The sequence below is a fragment of the Cinclus cinclus genome, chromosome 14, assembly GCF_963662255.1.
Source record: "Cinclus cinclus chromosome 14, bCinCin1.1, whole genome shotgun sequence".
NCBI classification, from domain to species: Eukaryota; Metazoa; Chordata; class Aves; order Passeriformes; family Cinclidae; genus Cinclus; species Cinclus cinclus.
Window position 1 is genome coordinate 18,202,868 of NC_085059.1, and position 21,999 is coordinate 18,224,866.

Below are 21,999 nucleotides of genomic sequence, written 5' to 3' on the forward strand. Positions count from 1 at the left end.
TTGCCACATCCCCATTTCCCCAGGGTTAAGTACTGCCAGAAGCCATCATCATGACGAGCCAGGTGCAAATGTATGGGTGGAACAAGGGAAGATCCCTTGGGTACTCCAGGGCACTCAGGGACAGCCTGGGGACACCTGTGCCACTGCTGGAGCATCACTGAGCTACCTTCACTGAGTCACAGACTGATGGAGTTGAATGCCTGGGAGGTGTCACAGCAGGGGACGTGTCCTGCCTCCCTGAGGACCCTTCTGTCCGTGGGGTGCAGCCAGTGTGCAGGAGGCTGGTGTCCGCACTTGCCCCGTGCCCAGGGGCTCTTGGCCAGCTGCCCCTACAATCATTAATCCAGTGAGGCCCTGGCAGCTCTGGCTGTCACTCATTGACAGGGTCGGGGCTGAAGTCCTTGGCCATGCTGGCTCTGCAGCTTCCCCATGTCCATCAGCAGTGCTGGGTAAACAAGCCCCTGGCACTGCCCCTTGCTGCCAGTCAGGGTGGCACTGGAGCCCAGGGCTGGCCCCAGCTCTGCCATAGGAAGGCACCATGGAGAACAGGGGTCTGAGGGGACATTGCTGTGGAGGGGACATCCAGCCTTGATGACAGAGGGAGGAAAGAAAGGTACATCCAGGCAATGCTCTTTATTTCCCCTGGTTCCACACCACAGAGAGAACTGAGCAGCATCACAGAGATACAGGGGGGCTCTGACTAAGGCCACAAGGCTGCAGCTGGCTGTGGCAGCATAGGGCTGGGTGGCCATGCCCCCATCTCTGGGCAAGCCTGGGGGCCCTGGGTCACCCCTCTGGCCAGGCAGTGATGATGAAGTGGTTACCCAAGGCACAGCCAGGAAGGGCTCTGGCACGTATGGAATATGGCAGGATTTCCTGGCTGCTGTTGGGGAAACGTCTCCATTGCAGATTCTGTCTGGGACCTCTGGGGACGCTGGGCTGCTGGGCATGGGGACCAACAGCGCACAGCCAGGACTGGCAGATGGAGGCTCAAGGCCCAACACAGCCACTGGCAGGAATGACAGGCTGGGCACACACTGGGGACCTGCACCAGGCTGAGGTGCTCAGCACCCAGGGTTGCTGCATTCTTCTGGCACCAAGCAGAGCCGTCCTGGAAGGTTGAGCACCCACAGCCCCAGTGGGGATGGGGCAGGGGAGATTTGGGGATTTGCTCTGGCATGTCCCTCAGTAGCTGCCCACGCAGGATCTCCGGCGGGGAGGAGGAAGGCTTTTTTGGCACCATCTGGTGGCTCTGCCTCTGTCTGCCCAGGGCAGGAACAATGTGCCCCGCTTCAAGCACTGCTACTGTGGCAGGATCAGGCCACGCTCACACAACGCATACGTAAAAACCTGCCCGGAGCACAGCCTGGCAGGGCCATGCTCACCCTCCCCAGGAAGGGTGGACTTGCAAATCAACAATGGGGCAGCCCTGTTCCCACAGGGCCAGGGACTGGATCTGGCTCTGAGCTCTGGGCACATGTTCTCCTGACCCTGCCTGCCCACTGCACTGGATTTCAGGACTGGAGCCTGCTTTTCCTCCCCACCCACCCTGTCTATCCTGCTTGTCCTTCAGCTGTAAGGGAGCTTTCCCCATCCAAACAGTGAGTGGGGCTGTGTCAGCCTGACACAGACAGGCTGTGCTGGGCAGGCAGCTCTGCTGCAGGCAGAGGCACTGGGCAGGACAGTGTTAGGCATGCATGGGATGTTGCAAAGTGCTTTGCAACGAGAGTTCAAACCATGTACAGGACTCCCTTCTTGTGCACCAAGGTGTGGCCCCACAGAGGGGCATGGCTGCTCAGCTGCTCAGCCACTCACAGCGACGCGATACGACAGTTTGGGACAGGACGTGGGTGAATCTGCAGTCCGGGCAGTGTCAGCAGTGCAGGGCAGGGGCTGTTGGGCCCCTGTGGAACCCTGGCATGGCCTGGGGGTGCCACGTGCCGGGTGTGGACGTGCAGCAGGACTCATCAGAGCTTGTGGTCCAACGAAGGCTGAGCAAGAGCAGGCTCTTCCTGAGGGCAGCTGCTTCCCTCGGAGCCAGCCTGAGGGGCACTAGGCTGATCCGACCCCTCACAGGCACTGTTGTCCTGCACGGGGAGCTGGAGGAAGTCAGGCAGGACCAGGTCCTCCTTAGAGAGCAGCCCACGCTGGTCGTTGGCCCGGCAGCTCTGGGCACGGTTCAGCAGCTCCACCAGCCCTGGGGAAATGCAGATCATGCACCTGAGCCAGGCACTGGGGCTTTGTCCTAGCACCTCGGCTGCCTTCTCCACCTGATATGACCCTGAATGTGTCCCAGGCACAGCACCTCCACCTTCTCCCTGCTTCACCCAAGACCCCATAGCCCATTTCCAGCTTGATGGGTCCCTGCACACATCCCCAGCACATCAGGGGCTCTGCATCCCTCAGCCTGTATTTTGCTCCAACCCCTCAGGATTTAAACACACCAAGTCTCACCTTCCAGGTCATATGTGCGGCGGTTGAGGTTCATGGCAGCTGAACACTGTGGCCTGGAGAAGGAGGAGGGCCCCTCCCACCGTGTGTCGGGCTCTGCTCCTGTTGGGCTTCCCTCCTGCAACGAGCAGCCCAGGCCTCAGCCGTGGAGCAAGGAGGCAGCGCTCCCCTGGGCTGTGTCCCCATCACTCTGCCACAGCCTGGCTCCTGCCTTGGCACCCTTTGCCCAGCCCTCTGGCAAGTGCTGGGGCCACAGCAGGGCCCAGCTTCCCTGTGGACCATGACACCAGCCATGAGGGCATCTCTGACCGGGGCTGGAGGGATTTTATGCTCACCTCACTTCGGAGCAGAGAGGGAGCAGCCGCAGCCCCAGTATTCCCCATCACTCGTATGTCTGCAAGGGAAGTGAGGCTCAGTGCCCCATTCCAGCATCCTGCTCCTGTCCCAGCCAGTGACAGGATGGACCCTGTCCCAGGGAGCAGGAGCCATGGACAGCAGAAAACATCCTGACTCTGTGAGTGCTCTTCAGGGTGATGTGGCTTGAGGGGACATGGTTTGGGAGGGAGGACACTTTACCTGCTGGTGTTTCCAAGACAAGTTTCTGAGCAGACACTGTGCTGACCAGCTTCTCTAAGTCCAGGGTGGTTGGCTCACCTTGCTGCAAAAGGAACAGCAGCCAGTGTCATACTCACTGTGGCACGGGAAAGGCAGCCAGGTTGAGGACCTGCTTGGCCAGACCCCACTGTGCCAGCACAGGCAACACGCACTGGTCACAGCCCATCCCAAAAACAGTGATTCTAGGAGCCCACAGTCTGCCCCTGGCACATAGCACTGCTCCCGATCACCTGCTCAGAGCCAGCAGCCCTTGGCCTGAGCCCCAAACCCAGGGCTCCCCCCAGACCACAGGGGCTGGCTGTGCCTCACCCTCCGCAGCAGCGCCTGCTCCACGCTCACGCCGTACTTCCCCAGCACGGGCTGCAGCGCTTCCCGGATGCGCTTGGTTGACTTGGCTGTGATACGGATGGTCTTGCTGAGGGAGGAGATTTCCAGGCTGCAGAGGGGGAGAAGAGGTTGTTGCAGGCAGGAACAGAGCCAGGGCACTCGGGACTGGCTGGGTGACTGGGATTGAGGCACTGTGGATGGTCAACAGCATCAGTGCCAAAGCTCTCACTCACTCAAAGCTTATCCTGTTCTCCAGCTTCACCTCTTGGTCTGCCAACACGGAGCACTCCTGGTCCAGCACCAATGCTTTCTGTAAGAGACAAACCATCAGGAGAGAGCCAGCAGAGTGGCATGTGGTCCCAGCACAGGGATGGCTTGGCTGGCAGAACTCCTTCTCCCCTTTGCCTGCCCTACCTGCTCATTCCCCACCAGGAAGACCTTGATGTCGGGGAGGCTGAAGCCACGTTTCTCACATATCCCTGCCAGCATGTCCCGGATGGAGTGGCCGGGCCGGACCGAGGCCAGTGAGGCTGTGCCATCGGGCAGGTACACGCAGCAGTACTTCATGGGCTTGGCTGGCCGCTCTGCCTCACTACCCCCCAGGCTCTTCTGTTGGCCCTGAGGGAGGGATGTGGTAGGATGAGTCCAGCCAGTGGCAGCGTGATGTTGTGGGATTGGTGTGGTACCCACTCACCTCTGTGCAGGGGCTAGCAGCTGTGCTGGCTGAGGACAAGAAGCCCAGGTCCAGGCTGGCTGAGGAGTTGAGTGAGCCCTGGGACTCCCTCCACAGCATGGCACTCCTGCTGCCTTCTCCCCCCTCTAGGACAGACAAAGGGATGGTGGTGGGGAGATGAACACCCCTCAGGGTGGCGTGGCCCCTCTGTCCTGCTCAGCACAGCACCCACCTGCCCAGGATGGCTCCCGCCGCTCTCCCTTCCTGAAGGAGCGGTGAGGGCTGCGGCTGGCACCACTGCCCGCTGTCTCCACGCCCAGTGGCAGGGACTTGCCAAGCTTCAGCTTTGACTTCTGGGGTGAATTGAGCAGCATCTCAACATAGCAACACCTGAGGTCTCCCCTTCCCTTTCCCTTGTCCCCTGACTACTTGTCTGTCCCCAGCCTGGGGTTGAGCAGCAGGGAAGGGACCCAGCAACGTGGGGACATGTCCCCATTCCCCTTTCCCCCTCACTCACCTTGCTGAGGTCAGGAGGAGGGCTGCTGCTGCGGGAGTGAGGCCGCAGGTCAGGCAGGGGCTGCCCCTGGCTCTCTGCCCGCAGGCAGGCCTGGTAGAGCGGGGATTTCACAAAACGTGTGTAGCTGTCAAACTTCATCAGGTTGAAGATCTGGAAAGGGAGGATGTGTTTGCTTAAGACCCCTGCACACCTACAGGCTCTGGCCACTGCCCCATGGCACAGCCCCACAGTGACAGCAGTGATGCTGGGTGACATGTGGTGTGGTTCCACAGCCCCCCATCCTGTGGGTGGAGCTCAGGTGCTGCCCATACCTGGAGCTGCTGGATGCGAAACATGTCTGGAGAGGGGGTGGCCAGCATGTCCTCCCCAATCCAGGCCTGCTTGTCAATGTTCACAGGACTGACTGAGTGGCTGGAGAGGAACTCATCATAGATTCGCCGTGCCTCCTGGGCCAGCTGAGGGGACAGGAGGCCAGGCTGAGACTAGCAACCCCCTCCTCTATACCACACCGGGGAGCCCCCTGCTCATCCCACAGAGACACCTGAGCCCTGAAGAACCAACCTGCCCCCTGCTCAGTACCTGGATTTCAGGACCAAGCTCTGGGCACAACACACCAGTGTCTCCACAGAGGTACAACCCGAAGGAGGAACCATCCCCTGCAGCTACCTGGCTCTGTCCCCATGATCCCCTGTCTAGCTCTGCCCCTGTTTTTGTTTGTCCCCCCAGAAACACTCTCTACCCTCTGGCAGTTCCGGGCTGGGGAAGCACATCCTGCTCTGTGGGGCAGGCAGCCCCAGCTGTGGCTTTTCAGCCACACATCTCATCCTTCTTATTCCTTCTGCAAGAGCCCCCAGCCTGCTCAGACCCCAAGAAGAGGGGTCTGCCAGGATCCCCGGACATGCAGGCTGGAGAGCTCTGCCCACATCCCTCCCAGCAGCTGTGTGACCAAAGCTGCATGGAGCTGGTACCTGCTGTGTGTCACTGGCCGGGATCTGCTGGAATTGCTCACATGCCTGCCAAAAGTAGACGTTTTCAGCACTGAACTCCTTTTTGAGGAACTCCTGCAGGACAGAGAGATCTGCTGGTCTAGTGGCAGTGTAGCAGTGGGACAGTTGGTGTCCAGCAGTGGACGGGAGCAGGGACTGAGCTCTGGGCTGTGACACTCACAGTGAAGTAGGTGACAGCCACACGGTCCTGCAGCAGCGTCTCGAAGGATTCAGCCCAGCTGACCACAGAGCCATGTGTGGATCCAGATGAGGCTGATGGGCCTGGCAGGCTGTTCACACTGTGGTTGCTGCCACGGGCCCGGGAGGCATTTAACTCTGAGAGAGAAAAAGGGTCAGTTCTGGCTGTCTCCCTGTCCCCCCAGTGTCACCCCCCAGAACCAGCAGCCCTCCATCTGCCCCATCTGGATGGGACCTGGTGAGTGCTGGATAGGGAACATGAGCAACATCACAGTGGCATCCTTGGAGGACTGAGCATCAGGATGCCACAGCTGGAACTTCCTGGCATGACAGCTCTCCCTGCCAGTGCTGGCAGTTGTGCCCATCCCAGGTGGTAAGACAGCCATGAGGAAGGCATCCAGCCAGCAGGGAAAGCGGAGTGGAAGGGGCCACAGAGGGCACACAGAGTGGAGGGAAGCTTGGAAGATGGGCAGAGGTGCCTGAACACTTTCTCTATTCCTCTGGCCATGATGAGGGACAAACCCAGCATGTGGAGGGTACAGAAAGTGTCATTTCCAGCTCCCAACCCTGAGGAAACCCCACTTTGGGGAAACCCAGCATGACCATATGTTCAGAAAGATGGAAGTTCCCAGGGGCAACCCCAGCTTTGGAACTGGTCTGACTGGTGTGCAGCTGGAAGCAGGGGGTCATTTGCAAGAGAAGGCAAGGGTATGGAAGCAGTGCTCTCCTGGCAAAGCTGGCAGGAATAGAGGTGTGTCAGGCTGCTCCTTTGCCAGGCTCCCTGTACTTATCTTCCTGGTGTTCTAAACCATGTGTAGCTGGAGCCAAGAGAGTTAAATAAACCATCTGAGATATCCAGTGCACACTCAGACTGACAAACAAGTTCCCTCAGAGAATCTGGGGCTGGCTAGTACCCATATTCTCCTTGCCCCAGGAAGCCACTCAGCCCCCAGTACCCCAAAGTGCCAGCTGAGCAGCCAAAAGGAGGGGCAGGCACCAGGGGCCAGGAGAGAGGGATGGGGGAACATGGACAGTCCTGGGCAGAGGGCTCAGCCCTGCACTGCAGGGGCCCTGCCACCCCCCCATGGCACAGACTGTGCTGACACAGGACCTCACTGTCTGCTGGCTATCTGCCCCTGGCACCAGGCTGCCTGTGGGCTTCCCCCTCCCCTGAAGATGATGTTGGCCTCCTGTCCCAGGGCAAAGAGCAGCCTTACCTCCATCCGACACGGCTGGGCCCTGTGGGAGTAGAAAGAAGAGAGGTGAGAGGGGCTACATGGCATCTGCTGGCCTGGTGGAGTGGTAGCAGCACCAGGACAAGACCAATATGAGCCCAGAGCAAGAGACATTGTCAGCAAACACTGCTCTGGTGTTACCTGCTCTGTGGCAGAGGCAGGACACAGGAGCAGTGAATAGAGTTACAAAGGGGGTACAGCATTTCTCCTACCTCTTCATGGCCTAGGGCCAGCCCAGCAATTGGGAAAGGGCAGATGCTATCAGATGTAACCCTGCCACCCCAAGCAAGAAGGGAGGAGAAAGCAGCCTCCACGCACAGGAAGAGGAGGGGAGGAGGGGAGGGAAGGAAGGAGAGCCACAGCCCTAGGCAGACAAGCTGCCTATTCCCTCCTTCCTTGGAGCCTGGAGCTACCAGAGGGCAGAAGCCCAAAAGCAGGGACCAGGTACTGCCAGTCCAAGGCACAGCAGGACAGGGTGGGTGTCCCGCAGCACCCGCTGGGCCATCCCAGATACCAGGCAGGGGATGGAGTACCCAAGGACCCACAGCAAGCAGGGAGATGGGCAGAGCCTCTGTAGCCAAAGTCCAGCCACGCACTCGCTGCACGGTGCTGGCTCTCATCAGCTGCTTGGGGCCACACTGAAGTGGCGCACACATCTGAGTGATGCCCTTGACCCAGCTGGCCCGTGCCCCCCAGCCTGCCAGCCCCACACACCCCCTGACTATCTCCATCCCAGGCCCACTATCCCACCCCTGCCTTTCTCTGCTACCCCACCCCACATTCCTCTGCCGTGTCTCTTACCCCAGTCCCACGTCCCTCTGTCTTGGCAGCTCCTTGCTCCTCCCCATCCATGCCTGCTGCCCACACCCACACAGCCCTGCCATGCCTTCGCCGCCCAGCCCCACAGACACCAGCACTGCCGACTCCTGTGAGCCCATCCCATCCATCACCGCTTATCCATTACCCAGTGCAACGCATCACCACTTACAACGCTGTCCAAGCCTCACAAACCCCTGCTGCTCACTACCCCAGCCCTACACATGCCTGTCTGCCCGTTACCCAGCCCCAAACACTGCCGCCTGCCTGTTTCCTGACTCAATACATCCCTCTGTCTGCCCGTTATCCACTCCACACCCCCGCCCGCCCGGTCTGCAATTCCACATATCATCCGCCTGCTCGGTACGGAGCTCCACGCCGGGCGGGACAGACCCGGCGGATGGGAAACGGCAGAACCGGCACCCCGGGGGATGGGGACCGGCATTCCGGGGAATGGGGACCGGCATTCCGGGGAATGGGAACCGGCATCCCGGGGGAAGGGGACCGGCATCCCCGGGGATGGGGACCGCCAGAACCGGCACCCCGGGGGATGGGAACCGGCGCTCCGGGGGATGGGGACCGGCATCCCGGGCACTCACCATGCGCCCGTTGTGGACCACCAGCAGTTTTCCCTTGCCCTGCATCCCTGGCTCGGCTCGGCCCGGCCCGGCGCACTAGGGGCGCGGCCCGCGGCCCCGCAGCATCCCCGGCCGGCGGCGCGGCTCTCACGGCCCGGCCCGGCCCGGCGCTCCCGGCACTACCACACTACCGCTTTCGGCTCCCACAGGAAGTGTCACCATGGGAACCGAGACCGCAGCGGGGGGAGCGGGGCCGCCCGCCCGCCCCGCGCCGCCGGCACCGCCCCGGCGGCCACCGGCTCCAGCTCCGGGCCAGCAGCCGCTGCGGCGCCGCTGCATCTCCGTCCCTACCCCCGTCCCCTGTCTCCATCTGCATCCACATCCGTTGTCCCATTCCCATCTGCATCCTTGTCTCCCGTCTCCATCCCATTCATTCCCCATTCCCATCTCCATCTGCATCCACATCCGTTATCCCATTCCCATCTGCATCCCTGTCTCCCATCCCCATCCCATTCATTCCCCCATTCCCATCCCCATCTCCGTCTGCATCCACATCCATGATCTCATCCCCCATCTGCTTTCATCCCCATCCCTGTCCCCGTCTCCACCCACATCTACATCCATCACAAATCCCCATCTCCATCTGTGTTCCCAAACCCATCCCAGTCTATTCCCAGCATGGCTGTGCTGCCCTGGGATCACCATCCCATTATTCACCCTCCCTGCATCCTGGGCAGTCGGAGGGGGCTTCTCCCGGCCATTGTATCACCCAGGGAAGGGGGGTGCAGGGGCAGGGGGACACCAGCAGACCCAGCACATGCTGCCACCAGCCTGGTGCCACTTGCACTGGTCACCCCCAGATGACCTGGGGCTGGCCCCAAGGCCAGTGTTTGGGGAAGGCTGCCTGTGCTGTGTGTGCCAGCAGAACCTGGCAGAGAGGAGCAGTGGACGTGCAGCTTGGAGTCACCAAACTGATGCCTAAGCAGTTTTGCCCATCTCCTAAGGCCAGGGTTCCATGTTGATCAGCAACCACAAACCAGTGGAGGATATTTTAGGTTATTTGTTAGGAAATCTCAGTAACTAACAGTGCAGGATAAACCGCAGAGCACCATGGCAACCCGCTCAGGGAAATGCTAATAGTGGGGACATAAGGTGGGTGATTAACCTATCAAAAGCAGAACCCTAATATTAAGTTGGGTGCAGATCTATGCAGAAAAAAATGAAGCTTTCCTGCCATAAGCAGGCAGAAAAGCAGAGCAGCACAAGCAGCCACAGCCCTGGCAGGTTTCTGGATGGAGGGAACAGAGGGTGGCACCTCTGGCTGCTCCTCTGCCCCCTCCCACTGCATGGAGCAGCAGTGGGATGAGGGATGATTGTGGTGCTCCCCTTTACTTTGTCAGAGTGTGCCTCTGTTGTTTGGCTTGCGTTTGCCACAAGAGATATAAATAAAATTGTCTCTCCAAGAGTGCGTGACTCACGGTCCTCACCACAAGGCAAGGATAACCTCTGCTGGGAAACCTGATCTGAGGACAGAAGTGCAGCATGGAGGAATCAAAGACATTGCTTAATTAATGCACTTGATCCAAATGGAGAACAGATGAGCCCCTCACCCCACCTGGGTTGGGTGTGGGTTGCTGGGGAATGTGTCTGAGCACCTCTGGACCTGTGTCATCCCCAAGCTCCAGCTGCTGACAACCCAGCCCTCAACCTAGTCTAGGGCCTGGTGGTGTCCCTTGGGCAGCAGCAGGGAGCTGTGGCAGTCGCTGACGTGGCCTCAAGCAGGCTCAGCAATTTTTCCTGCCACCCTTCAAGGGGACAGCTTGTGGGTACTAGTGTTGCCTCAGTGTGAGATATCCCAGTGTGGGAGGCTGTGTCAGCCCTGTGCCTGGGCACGGCATCCTCCCAGGCTGGGATCCCTGCCCCGTGGGGAGAGGGATGCCCTGTGCCCCAGCCTGGGGGGACCTGGTTTATCCCAGGGGTAGGCGACGGCGGGGCGACAGCTGGCTGGAGGATTTGCTGAGGGCATTATTTAATGCTGTGGGTAAATGGAGGAACACCAGCTAATTCTGGAGCCCATAATCCTCTTCCTCCCCCGGGGACGGGGAGCGTGCCAGTCACGCACCCGCCGGCGGGCCCCGGGTACGAGCCCCCGGCAGCTCCCCAGGCGGTGCCGTGGGCCGGAGCGACTCCCAGACCATGGGTGATGTGCAGAAGGTAAGCGGGGTCTGGTGACATCCCACTGGTTCCAGGGGTGTGTGTGGCACCAGCTCTCAGTGGTGGCGCCAGGAGGGCTGGCAGAGCAGGGTTCTTCCTGGGGCATGTCCCCCCAGCGTGTCTGGGAGCTGGGAGCGGTCTCAGGGCTGGGACAGCACACCTGGGAAAGGGGGAATTGGGGTTGGGCAGATCTGCTGTGGGGCCACCCTGAGCCTGAACATCTTGAGAGCCAGGCCTTGGTGCTCGATCAGGCCATAGACGCAAGGTACCCAGAGGCAACAGTGTGCCCAGTTCTCCCCACCCAAACAAGGGTGCTCTGCAGCAACCTGGAACCCCAGAGGGCTCCCCTAGCAACCCCTGCCCCCAGGGGCTGCTCTCTGTAATCCAGAAGCTGAAGGGTTCGCAGGAGCAGGAGCTCCGCATCATCCTGCTGGGGCTGGATAACGCGGGCAAGACGACGCTGCTCAAGCACCTGGCGTCTGAAGAGGTCAGCACCATCACCCCCACACAGGTAAGTGCTGCTGGGGGCCACAGGGGCGGCAACAGAGGGAGCAGGTCCCACTCATCCCTTGGGTGATGCCGAGCTTTGTGTCCCCACGCAGGGATTCAACATCAAAAGCGTCCACTCCCACGGTTTGAAGCTGAATGTTTGGGATATTGGGGGGCAGCGCTCCATCCGCCCATACTGGAAGAAGTATCTGGGCAGCACAGACCTGCTGGTGAGTGGGGCAGCACCCCCAGCCCTGTGCACACTGTGTGGGCTCCACAGAAGGGCTGTGCAGCTGGACAAGGAGCCCCTGACTGTCCCTTTTGTCCCCACGGCAGATTTACGTCATTGACAGTGCCGACCAGAAGCGTTTTGAGGAGACGGGGCAGGTATGAGTGGTCTGGTGAGGGCTGGCTGTGGGGTTCTGGCACTTGGATCTGTATGGCACCAGCTCTTTGGGGATGAGGGGGAAGCAAAGCTGCTCTCAATTGTGAGTCAGCGCTGCAGGGGGGACCATGCAGTCCCCAGAGCTCTGTGGGAAGGCTCAAGGTCAGTGTCTCTGCAGGCACAGATACCCCACTCCATGGCCCAGCAGCTCCCCCTGAGCTGGGATGCTCCAAGAATGCCCAGCACAGGGGTGACAGTCCCTGGTGAAAGTAACCCCTCAGTTCCCAGCCCTCATCCCACCCCCCTGCACCAAGTTAGTGATATGGCCAAACAAAGGTTTATGAATAACAAATTCGGTTGCAAACCCTGGGAATGAAGCTCTGAGAGGGAAAGGTGAGACTCCAAGTGCCAGTCCCGGCTGTTCCAGCACCAGAAGGCAGTGTGGGTGTACCAGACAGCTCGGGACTGCCAGAAGCCTCCTGCAGCTGCTCTTTGCCCAGGGCTCTCAGTGCTGGGAGGGTTTCAGTCCTCAAGTAGTCCTGCATGTGGCTCCTGGGTTGATGGAGCTCCAGGAGGTGAAGCTCCTTTGGGAGCTTCTCCCCCTTGGAATATCAAGACCTCACAGCTTCCTTATCTGCAACAAGCACCAGAGAGAATGTGCTGAGGTGGAGGGTTGAGGTGTCCAGCTCACACTGGGCAGCTCAGTGGAGGAGGGCAGCAACCCTGGGAGAAGCTTCTCTCTTGGCAGGAGCTGGCAGAGCTCACAGAGGATGAGAACCTCATGGGGGTCCCGCTGCTGGTGTTTGCCAACAAGCAGGACCTGGTGACTGCAGCACCTGCAGCCGAAATTGCAGAAGGGTTGAGCCTCCACACCTACCGAGACCGGGAGTGGCAGATCCAGGCCTGCTCAGCCCTGTCTGGGGAAGGGGTGCAGGTAAAGATGGGGGCCTGTGGGCTCTGCAGATTTGGGACAGGGCCCAAGGGCCTGTGCTCACATTATTTTTCCCCCTAGGATGGGATGAACTGGATTTCCAGTCAGATCATGAACAGGAGGAAGTTAGAGCTGCAAAGTGCCAGACGGGACTGAGCTGCAGGTCCCATGCCACAGCCAGCCCCCGGTCCCTCGGCTGCCCCCGAGCCTCGGCGGGGCCCTGAGCCTCAGACTGCCATGTCTGGATGATTTTCCCACCCAGCCTTCCACTAATCAGCTGGCTTCCCCTCTCCCTCCCTCCTGGGCTTCTACGGGCTCCTTACACCCCGACTACCCTGCAGCCTGGAGAGAAGCATGTGTCCCACCGTGTTGAGGGCTTGCATACCTCTAGCATGAGAACCTGTGCAGGACTTGTCCATCCATGCTGCTGTTACACCCCACAGGGGCTGATGTGACTCACACACTGCCCCAGCACACCAGGCACACCGACATGGAGCTGTCTACACCGCCAGGCACCCAAGTGCTGTGTCCCCCTGTGCTCCCGCAGCATGGGACTGGTGCTGCCCGAGCCGTGCAGCTGGTTCGGGGAAGCCTAGTTCAGCACCTCTCGCTGGCCAGAGGAGTGCCCATGTGCACACAGGACTCGGGACAAGCACGAAGACAGGACCAGTCGCCAACGGAGGGATCTCCTTTCCTTGCCTGGTGCCAGAGGGGGCTGCTCTGTGTCACTGACGGGTCCCTGTACCCCTGGGACAAGCGTTGTGTCCCAGCCAGGGCTGCTGTCGCCTGGCTGGAGGCGCCCATCCGGAGGACTGGGAGATTCCGCTCCCTGGCCATCACGGCCTCCAGGGATGGGGGGAGAGATGCGGGAGCGGGGCAGGGGCTGCCCTGCAACCCTCAATAAAGCTGCTGTGACCTCCACACCGCCTCGGCCCGTCCTTCCTGCTCTGCGGAGCTGCAGCAGTGCTGGTCCACTGCTCTGCGGCCCGGCGAGGCCTGCGGGGCTGTAACCGGGGCCATTCCCGAGGCCATTCCTTGGGCCCATCCCGGGGTTGTTCCCGAGCCCATTCTTCCGGAGGCCGTTCCCCGGGCCCATCCCAGGGCCGTTCCCGTTCCCGGGACCCGTCGTGGCGGGTTACGGGTGCCGCGGGCTGCACGATCCGCGCACGTGTAGCAGCCCCGGGAAGGAGGGCGGACTACATCTCCCGGCACGCTCCGCGCCGCCGCGCACGCGTACAGCACGCCGGGAGACCTTTCGGGCCTCTCCTCCCACCTCCCGTCGCACAACGGGAGCTGCGTGCCCCGCTGGCCCCGCCCTCCTCCCCTGCAATAGGCGAATAGTGATGCCGCTCACGCCTGGGGGCGGGACCGCTGTGAGCACGGGTTTCTAATTGGCTGTTGAGGCTGCGAAGCAGGGCTGAGGGCGGGGCGACGGAAGGCGGAAGCGGAGCATGGCGGCGGGTGCGGGCGGGCTGGTGGCGGTGGCGGCGCTGCTGTTGGCCCTGGCCGGGCCGCGCCCGGTGCCCGCCGAGCTCACAGATGGAAACAGCGAGCATCTGAAGCGGGAGCACTCGCTGATGAAGCCGTACCAAGGTGAGCGCGGGGCCGGAGGAACGCTCAGGGCGCCTCTCGAGCCGGCCGGGCTGATCCGCGCTCTGTTCGCCCCTTTGCAGGAGCGGGCTCCGCCGCGATGCCGTTGTGGGACTTCCAGGACAGCACCATGGTCACCAGCCAGTACGTCCGCCTGACGCCCGACGAGCGCAGTCGAAGAGGCTCCATCTGGAACCGCGTGGTGAGAGCCCGGGGGAGGACGCGCGGGGGCTCGGGACGGCCCTGCCGCCTCACTCCTTGACGATCCTGGGGTTTTTCCTACAGCCCTGCTTCCTCAAGGACTGGGAGCTTCACGTCCACTTCAAGATCCACGGAGCCGGCAAGAAGAATCTGCACGGGGATGGGCTGGCGCTGTGGTACACGCAGGAGCGCCTGACCTCAGGTCAGTGCCGGGATCGGCTGGTGGGCAGCACACGGGCCCTGTCCCGGACGGCAGCTGGCCAGGGAGCGCCTGTGAGCTCCCCCGGTGGGGTTTCACTAGATTGGGGTGACGTGTCCCATGTGTTCTGTCTGGGCAGCAGGTGCCCTCAGCCACCTACTTGGCAGTGAACAGCTTGTACAGCTCAGAACTCTCTAGCACAATTTCTGACCCCCTTCTGTCTCTTCCTCTCTCCATTCTTCTGCCCTGTTCCAGGTCCTGTCTTTGGCAGCAAGGACAACTTCCATGGACTGGCTATTTTCCTTGATACCTATCCCAATGATGAGGCAACAGAGGTGAGTGGTCCAGGCAGCTTGTGCAGTGCCTAGCAGGCTGTTCCCTTCCTGCTCCAAGTGCTTCTCACCTGATTCAGGAAAAGTCTGTCCTTAGTTGAGCATGGTCTGCTCTTCCTGTCCTGGGAATTGGTAAAAAGAAGAGTTTGTGTGCATCAATGGAGATAAGAAGCTCCTTGCTCTTTCCTGTGCTTCTCTTGGCTACATGGATGTTTTCAAGGCATCTTCTCTGCACAGAGAGAGCAGGCACAGACCTGATGTAAACCTAGCACCACCTGCTACTGCTCATCATGAGTGTCATTCCTTGATCTCTGTGCTTTGGAAACTCTTTCCATGATGTTTCTGCTCTCATTTTCTCTTTGCAACCTGTGTGTGTCTAAAAGAAACTCCTGGGCTGGCTGCCTTTTTGATCCAGAATTCCCCAGGGCCACAGTACAGGTCAGTCCTGCAAGGGCTGAGGATCCTTTTCTTCTGTCCTGCTCTGTGTTTGTGGATCTCATTATGGCACAGTCAGAAAACAAAACTGTGCTTTTGGGGTTTGTACCATCAAAATTGCCTCAGTCATAAAGCACCTGGAAATGACCCATCTCCCTGTTGTCTTGATGCTCATGGGAGGTGAATTCCTGCCTCCAGTTGTCTTCTCCTGGTGTAGATAATCCATTGATTACAAAACCTTGTGTGTGGTTTTGCTGCTTATGTGAGACTTCTGTCCATTCTGAGTCTTGTGCTCTGTTCTGAGACTTCTTGTGCTCAAGGAATGACTGGACGTGGCAGTCAGGGCTACCTGACGTGGGGATTGGTCACAGGTTGGACTGAATGCTCTCAGAGGTCTTTTCCAACCTAAATGATTCTGAGATTTTTACCCAGCCACTCTGCAAGTGTAGGACAGTATGGTTGTGTGACAGTACAGGGTGGGTTTATTCACAAAAATCACAGGATGGGGGTCTTGAAGTGGGAGGTCAGAAAGGGTGGCTCTGCTTTCGGCAGCTCTTGCTTGGTTCAGAAGCAGCTTTAGGTGGAGAAGCAGCTGTGGTGTCGTGGTCCTGTGCTCTGTGCCTGACCACGGCCCTGCTGCCGTGCCGTGCTCCCACCCCGGGCACGGCGGCTCTGCCGTGTCCCCGGGAGCTCCGGCAGCCGCTGTCTGTCCCCGCAGCGCGTGTTCCCCTACATCTCGGCCATGGTCAACAATGGCTCCCTGACCTACGACCACAGCAAGGACGGGCGCTGGACGGAGCTGGCCGGGTGCTCCGCTGACCTGCGCAACCAGAACCACGACACCTTCCTGGCCGTGCGCTACTCCCGGGGCCGGCTCACGGTGAGACCCAAGCGGGGTCCCTGCACTTCAGGTGGGGCTGGGCTGGCTCTACAGGGACCTGGGGATGGTATTCCAGGCTCAGCCACTGCCTCTCTGGCACCTCCAGCTCCAAAAAGAGGTGCAGCCAGGCAGGACAGTGGCATCCTAAAAGAGATTACCTGGAGAGGGTGTGGAGTGTCCCTCACTGGAGATATTACTGAATCAACTGGACTCAGTCTACGTGATCTGGGATGGCATTGCTTGAACAGGGAGATTGGATCCTGTCCCATGATTCTGAACCTTCCTGGTGTGACCCTCTTCTGGTTTTGCAGGTGATGACTGATGTGGAAGACAAGAACGAATGGAAGAACTGCATCGACATTGCAGGGGTGCAGCTGCCAACTGGGTACTTCTTTGGTGCTTCTGCTGGCACTGGAGATCTCTCTGGTGAGCGGGGGCTTTGCTCAGGGGAGCACGTGGTGGTTAGAGCCTGGATTAGGTGACCCTGACTTGGCAGGGGAGTTGAATCTCCAGTGGTCCCTTCCAACCCTAAAAATTACGTGATTCTGTGAGTGTAACGCTGGATAGTTTCCATGGCTTCCTTTCTCTGAATTGTTCACCGAGCTCTTGAAACCCTTTGGAGGCCCATGGCTGGGGAAAGGAGGCACCTGAGAGCTAAGGAACATCTTTGGATTGCAGTTTGGTTCCTGGGGGTTGAGGGTGGCTTGAGAGGGAAGGAGACTGGACCTGACAGAGGATAGTCTGAGGAGTGCTCCGAGTGTGTGGACATCTCAGAGCTTCTAATGGTGTTTGGTGCTCATGGTTGTTCCCCAGACAATCACGACATTATCTCGATGAAGCTGTTCCAGCTCATGGTGGAGCACCCTGTAGAAGATGAGAGCGTTGACTGGACCAAGATCGAGCCAAGCGTCAGCCTCCTTAAATCCCCCAAAGGTGAGCCTGTGGGTTTTGGAAACTCTGTGGGGGATTGGGATGTCAGGACTGGACGGTGGAAGGCATTGAAGGTGTGACACCAGGCAAAACTCTGCAGGAGCTGAGGTTATGTTGTTCTTTGTTCTTTCCCTTGCAGACAACGTGGATGACCCGACGGGGAATTTCCGGAGCGGGCCATTGACAGGCTGGAAGGTGTTCCTGCTCCTGCTCTGTGCACTGCTGGGCATCATTGTCTGTGCTGTGGTGGGAGCCGTGGTCTTCCAGAAACGCCAGGAGCGGAACAAGCGTTTCTACTAGTGGAGCAACCTGTGCCCAAACCCATCATTTTTTATGGGGAGCTGTAAAAAAACTGTGGTTTCTAAATGCTGTTTCTGAGAACTACCAGAAGTATTTTCTTACCTGTCTGTTTGGCTGTAACCCCTGCCTGGCCCTTGGCCTCTTGTGGGTTGGACTGAGGGGGGTGATGCCTGCTGGCTCCAGAGAGCTGTGCTGTGGGAGCCTGGAGGTTGCTCCCCGGTTTTTCTAGCCCTCCCCCCACCTTGCTGGGACTTGCTGTGCTGCCTGGGGCAGGTGTGAACATGAGGGGCTGAGGGGAGGGGGCTGCGAGTGGGGCATTAAAGGACTGACACCACCCGTGCCTCTGGCTCTGTCTGACGGGGAGAGAAGTGGGACTCTGCTGGGAGGGAGGATGGGAAGTGCTGGTGTGGGGGGCGAAGGAACTGGGACTGGGGGAGGGGGCTCAGCTTGGTGCGGGTGCAGGGAGGCAATCCTGGGAAGATCTCAAAGGAGCTGCGGCTGGGGATCTGCGCTCAGCAGCACCTGCAGGGGATGGGATGGGATGGGATGGGATGGGATGGGATGGGGTGTCCCCGCAGTTCCCGGTGGGGCGGGATGTCCCCGGCGGGCAGTCCCGCCCTTGTCCCGCCCCTTCGGCGGAAGAAAGCGGGGCCGTGTTTCCGGGGGAGAAGGGGGAGCGGCGGGCGCAGCCAGCGTGTCCCGGGGCCGGCGGGGCCGGGCGGGCGCCATGGGCCCGGCCCGCCGCAGGGACGCGCTCCGGCTGCGCGGTGGAGGGTGAGCCCGGCGGGGTCCGGTACCGGGGGTAGGGGGATTTGGGGGATGCTGTCGCTGTGTGGAAGGCGGGGGTCCCACCGTGCGCTGACCCCCCCGTGCCATCCCGCAGGTCCCCGCCGCTCCTGCGGCTTTTCCCCGGTCGCTTCTCCGCCTTCCCGCTGTTCCTCCTGGCGCTGCTGCTGGGCTTCGCTTCGCTGCTCTGGCTCCAGCTCAGCTGCTCGGGCGAGGGGCCGTCGGTGGGTGGGCAGCACCGGGGGGTTCCCCGGCAGCCCTGCCCGCCCCCAGCCCCGCTGCAGCCGCCCGAGGAGGATCCGGCGTGGGGGCCGCACCGGCTGGCGCTGCTGGTGCCCTTCCGAGAGCGCTTCGAGGAGCTGCTGGCCTTCGTGCCCTACATGCACCGCTTCCTCAGCAAGAAGAGGATCCGCCACCGCATCTTCATCCTCAACCAAGTGGATCACTTCAGGTAGCGTCTGCGTGTGCCAAGGGGGTCCTTCCCGAAATTCTGGGAGTGCTGGGAGTGTCTTGTAGAGGAGCAGGCCAGTGGGATGTCAGGGGCAGTGCATGATGCTCTCCCCAAAGCTGCTCATTCTAGAGCTTAGAGACGGACAAAGTGGTGTTTTGCTTCCTTCTTCCTTAGCAAGAATAGAATTTTAGCACAGAATCCTTTATCCTCGGGTATTTCAGCTTTCTCCCCAGTGTCATAGGTGTACAGCAGCAAACATCTGGGGACTCTGGAAGTCAGAGACAGGCAATGGGGTGTTTGAAAGTGCTGTCGCCCGCAGCTCACTGTGCGGGGAGAAGCAGGGGTGCAGTTGCAGAATGGAATGCTTGTGTGTGCTTGGGGACCGGTCAGACATTGAGCATTAATGATTGTGGCAGAGGGATGTGTGGGGACAGTGGCTGCTGTGCGTGGCACCGAGAGCCTCCAGTCCCGTGGCAGGTTTAACAGGGCATCCCTGATCAACGTGGGCTTCCTGGAGAGTGGAAACGACACCGACTACATTGCCATGCATGATGTGGATCTCCTCCCCCTCAACGAGCACCTGGACTACAGCTTCCCAGAGGCAGGGCCCTTCCACGTGGCATCCCCTGAGCTGCACCCGCTCTACCACTACAAGACCTACGTGGGTGGCATCCTGCTGCTCACCAAGCAGCACTACGAGTTGGTGAGCTCCTGGGTGGGATGTCCTGGACAGTTTGGAGCAGGAGCTATGACATTGTCATGGTCAACTTGGGAAGTGGGGACAGGAGTCAGAATGGTCTGGGGACAGAGCCTCTGGTCTGAGCTGCTGGGGAGCAGGACAGGGGAGGCTGGGCTGGTGTCTGCTCCTCTGAGGCTGTGAAGTTGTGCTCAGTCTTGGCTGGTATGGTGCTGCTGTCGTTCCAGTGCAATGGCATGTCTAACCGCTTCTGGGGCTGGGGACGGGAGGACGATGAGTTTTATCGACGTATCAAAGGAGCTGGTCTCCAGGTAAGGGGTATCTGCACCCTCCTGGCTTGAAATTTCCCTTTTTTATGTCTCTTCACCTGGCCCCCACTATGGCCACCTAGTTTGGGGTCTGGGGAAGGCAGCCTTGCTCTCCAGCAGCAGGTGCAGGAATTTTCCAGTAGCTTTACAGAAGCTCTGCTCTTCTCCCAGGTTCGTCGTCCCTCTGGAATCACAACTGGATATGAGACTTTCCAGCACCTGCATGACCCAGCCTGGAGGAAGAGAGACCAGAAGCGCATTGCTGCGCAGAAGCAGGTGAGACCTGTGGTCAAGGGGAGCTGCGGGAGACTGGGGCTGTGGTCACCACGTGCTCTGAGCCCTCCTTGCTCATGTCCTCCTCTGCCAGATCTTCCTCCTACCCCAGGCACTGGGTGCTTCCCCCTTCCAGCCTGGGCTGAGCAGTCTTTCTCTTCCTCAGGAACAGTTTAAGGTGGATCGGGAGGGAGGCCTGAACAACGTGAGGTACCGAATCGAGTCACGGACAGATCTGAGCGTGGCAGGAGCCCCTTGCACCGTCCTTAATATCTTGCTGGACTGTGACACAAACGAGACCCCCTGGTGCACGTTTGGCTGAGCCTGTCCCCGCGTGCCCGTCGTGTGCTCTGTGCTGGTGCCAAGACTCCGTGGCTGCTGTGGAGCTGCCTGGAGCAGGCAGGGTTTTTACAGTGGATGAGCACGGCCGTGCTGGCGAGACACAGAGGAACAGAAGAGGCTGAGGACTGGACTTTGCTGGGAGCAACAGAAGAGCTGAGAGTGGGACTCGCTGATATCGCTGCAGGCGCTGGTGCTGCCTCCCAGGGCAGGTGCAGGAGGTGGCTTTCCTGTGCTGGACATGGCTGAGCTGCCACGCAGCTCAGAGGACAATAAAGAACTGTCAGGGCACCTGTGAGTTGTGAATGCCCTGGGCTGTGCTGGCACTACTCCCTTTTCCTGTTCCCTTCACCTTTCTTCAGCACACCTGTTCTGGCTTGGCCCCAGCTCCTTTCTGTGTGACAGGTGAGCTCTGAGCTGCTCTGGTTCAGAGGCCAAACCAGTCTGAAATGGGCTCTGAGAGAGATGGTGCCTCTTCCAGCTGCCAGGTACCCCCAGGGTTGGGCTGTTGTCATTTCACTGCAGGAAGTGGTTGTGGTTGAGCCGTGCCCAAGCCCCAGCATCCACAGCACTGCTGGATGTCGGCACTTGTCCTCCAGGACCTTTCTGGGCTGAGGAGGAGAGTTCTGGCTGAGCTCTCCTGTCCTTGCCTGCCTTCCTTGGCATGTGCTGCTTCAGCCTTTCGGGGAGGGTTGGAAAACCTCATGTCTCCCCTGGGGTCTTGGCACATGTTTTGGGCACTGCTGCATCCTCGGGCTGGGTAGACCCAGTTGAACAGCCAGCGCCCTTCTGCTCAGCCCCATCACTAGCACTCGCACCAGGCCCTCCACGTTTCCTGGCCCCTTCTCTCCTTGTCTCCTGTCTGGCACTTCTGGAGTGGTCAATTTGCATCCCCAGAGAGAAGCTGTTGCCAGCCCGGGAAGACGAGTAGCTCCAGAGAGGAGAGAGGGAGGGGAAAAATCATGGGAGGCAAGTGCGGGGGCCATGTACCCTGTGGGGGATGTGGGATAGGGTGGCTGGAGGGTGTGGTGCCTTCTGGTCTCTGTGCTGGTCGGGAGCTCTTGGATAGGTTATGGGGGGCTGCCTTTGAGGTGCTGGTGCAGGGTGGTGAGGATCTGCTTTGCATCATGGAAGTGGCAGGCGATGTGAGGTTGTGCTGTCCAAGAGCTCCTGGTGGCCTGTCCAGCCTGGTGGCTCCAAAGCAGTGCTGGTATCTGGCATGAAGGTGCTGGTGGACACCTGGTGCACTTTTCCACAAGTGTCCCCAGGACCAGTCATGCTCTTACTGTGGGCAGCCAGAGGGAGATACTGGCCCAGCAGCCCCACTCCTGCCTCTCCCTGGCACGGGTTCAGGATCAGCCATCTGTATGGCAGCCCCTTCCTGGTGCCTGAACAGCAGCCAGGGCTGGTGGAGGCAGATCAAAGTATTTCTCTGTGCCGTTCAAAATAGATGACACAGTTTGGGGCAGGTTTCATAAAGACATAGCTGTGCAGAAACACAGAGCATATGTGCACCTCGCACTTCGCTCAGTGCTCCAGGCTCCTCTCCTGCTGCCTGGCAGCTATTTCTCAGCTCTGCTCGCAGCCCCCTCATCCTCCGGTTGCATTTGTGGAAGAGGCGCCCTGCTGGAGACCCGGCTTCCTTTTATAGCTCTGAATGTGACTCGGAGGTCGCTCGGCTCTGCTCCCCCCACACGCTTCGATATCGGCAATGGCCCAGCGGGAGGGGATGAAGTTTTTCCCCATTGCCTTTCCACAGATGGATAACACCCTGCCTGCTGTCCCAGGAGCCCTGCAGAGCTGAGCTGAAAGCCTCCCTGTGTTCTCATGCTCTCAGCAAGCCTGAGGAGAACATCAGAATGC

At 59.9% G+C, this 21,999-nt stretch overlaps 4 protein-coding genes across 6 annotated transcripts; 3 read left to right on the forward strand and 1 right to left on the reverse strand.

Annotated features, from left to right (window-relative positions):
• Positions 1-699: 699 nt before the first annotated feature.
• On the reverse strand, positions 700-8,545 carry RGS14 (regulator of G protein signaling 14). 2 transcript variants are annotated; one of them, XM_062502006.1, is made up of 15 exons: positions 8,418-8,545; positions 6,985-7,006; positions 5,751-5,905; positions 5,552-5,644; positions 4,895-5,038; positions 4,584-4,733; positions 4,299-4,419; positions 4,088-4,212; positions 3,808-4,011; positions 3,627-3,703; positions 3,376-3,502; positions 3,028-3,109; positions 2,787-2,845; positions 2,455-2,569; positions 700-2,197 (listed from the first exon to the last, which is right to left on the reverse strand). In XM_062502006.1, the coding sequence occupies exons 1-15, from the start codon at positions 8,460-8,462 to the stop codon at positions 1,968-1,970; spliced, it is 1,749 nt and encodes a 582-aa protein (XP_062357990.1). In that variant the 5' UTR covers positions 8,463-8,545; the 3' UTR covers positions 700-1,967. The 2 variants fall into 2 exon arrangements, with proteins under 2 accessions (XP_062357990.1, XP_062357991.1); XM_062502007.1 differs by having other exon boundaries at positions 2,103-2,220.
• Positions 8,546-10,441: 1,896 nt separating this feature from the next.
• On the forward strand, positions 10,442-12,571 carry LOC134049498 (ADP-ribosylation factor-like protein 3). Its single transcript, XM_062501981.1, is given in 7 exon segments — positions 10,442-10,543; positions 10,545-10,610; positions 10,921-11,121; positions 11,213-11,329; positions 11,436-11,486; positions 12,233-12,418; positions 12,497-12,571. Coding segments are annotated over 7 exon segments (798 nt in total).
• A 1,291-nt stretch (positions 12,572-13,862) lies between these two features.
• LMAN2 (lectin, mannose binding 2) lies at positions 13,863-17,609 on the forward strand. Of its 2 annotated transcripts, XM_062501924.1 has the most exons (8): positions 13,863-14,008; positions 14,089-14,207; positions 14,291-14,408; positions 14,661-14,740; positions 15,891-16,052; positions 16,364-16,478; positions 16,866-16,985; positions 17,122-17,609. In XM_062501924.1, exons 1-8 carry the CDS (start codon positions 13,867-13,869, stop codon positions 17,280-17,282), a joined length of 1,017 nt encoding a protein of 338 aa, XP_062357908.1. In that variant the 5' UTR covers positions 13,863-13,866; the 3' UTR covers positions 17,283-17,609. The 2 variants fall into 2 exon arrangements, with proteins under 2 accessions (XP_062357908.1, XP_062357909.1); XM_062501925.1 differs by lacking the exon at positions 15,891-16,052.
• A 362-nt stretch (positions 17,610-17,971) lies between these two features.
• On the forward strand, positions 17,972-20,418 carry B4GALT7 (beta-1,4-galactosyltransferase 7). Its single transcript, XM_062502191.1, has 6 exons — positions 17,972-18,056; positions 18,166-18,519; positions 18,997-19,222; positions 19,444-19,527; positions 19,696-19,800; positions 19,964-20,418. The coding sequence occupies exons 1-6, from the start codon at positions 18,010-18,012 to the stop codon at positions 20,117-20,119; spliced, it is 972 nt and encodes a 323-aa protein (XP_062358175.1). The 5' UTR covers positions 17,972-18,009; the 3' UTR covers positions 20,120-20,418.
• Positions 20,419-21,999: the final 1,581 nt, after the last annotated feature.

Excerpts from the sequence above, each read along its gene's own strand:
- RGS14 (XM_062502006.1), bottom strand. The coding sequence starts at position 8,462 with ATGCAGGGCAAGGGAAAACTGCTGGTGGTCCACAACGGGCGCATG. Across the intron at positions 7,007-8,417 it reads TGGTCCACAACGGGCGCATG|GGCCCAGCCGTGTCGGATGG; the intron begins GTGAGTGCCCGG and ends CTACTCCCACAG. Across the intron at positions 5,906-6,984 it reads CCCAGCCGTGTCGGATGGAG|AGTTAAATGCCTCCCGGGCC; the intron begins GTAAGGCTGCTC and ends TTTCTCTCTCAG.
- B4GALT7 (XM_062502191.1), top strand. The coding sequence starts at position 18,010 with ATGGGCCCGGCCCGCCGCAGGGACGCGCTCCGGCTGCGCGGTGGAGG. Across the intron at positions 18,057-18,165 it reads CTCCGGCTGCGCGGTGGAGG|GTCCCCGCCGCTCCTGCGGC; the intron begins GTGAGCCCGGCG and ends GCCATCCCGCAG. Across the intron at positions 18,520-18,996 it reads AACCAAGTGGATCACTTCAG|GTTTAACAGGGCATCCCTGA; the intron begins GTAGCGTCTGCG and ends GTCCCGTGGCAG.
- LMAN2 (XM_062501924.1), top strand. The coding sequence starts at position 13,867 with ATGGCGGCGGGTGCGGGCGGGCTGGTGGCGGTGGCGGCGCTGCTGTTG. Across the intron at positions 14,009-14,088 it reads GCTGATGAAGCCGTACCAAG|GAGCGGGCTCCGCCGCGATG; the intron begins GTGAGCGCGGGG and ends GCCCCTTTGCAG. Across the intron at positions 14,208-14,290 it reads GCTCCATCTGGAACCGCGTG|CCCTGCTTCCTCAAGGACTG; the intron begins GTGAGAGCCCGG and ends TTTTTCCTACAG.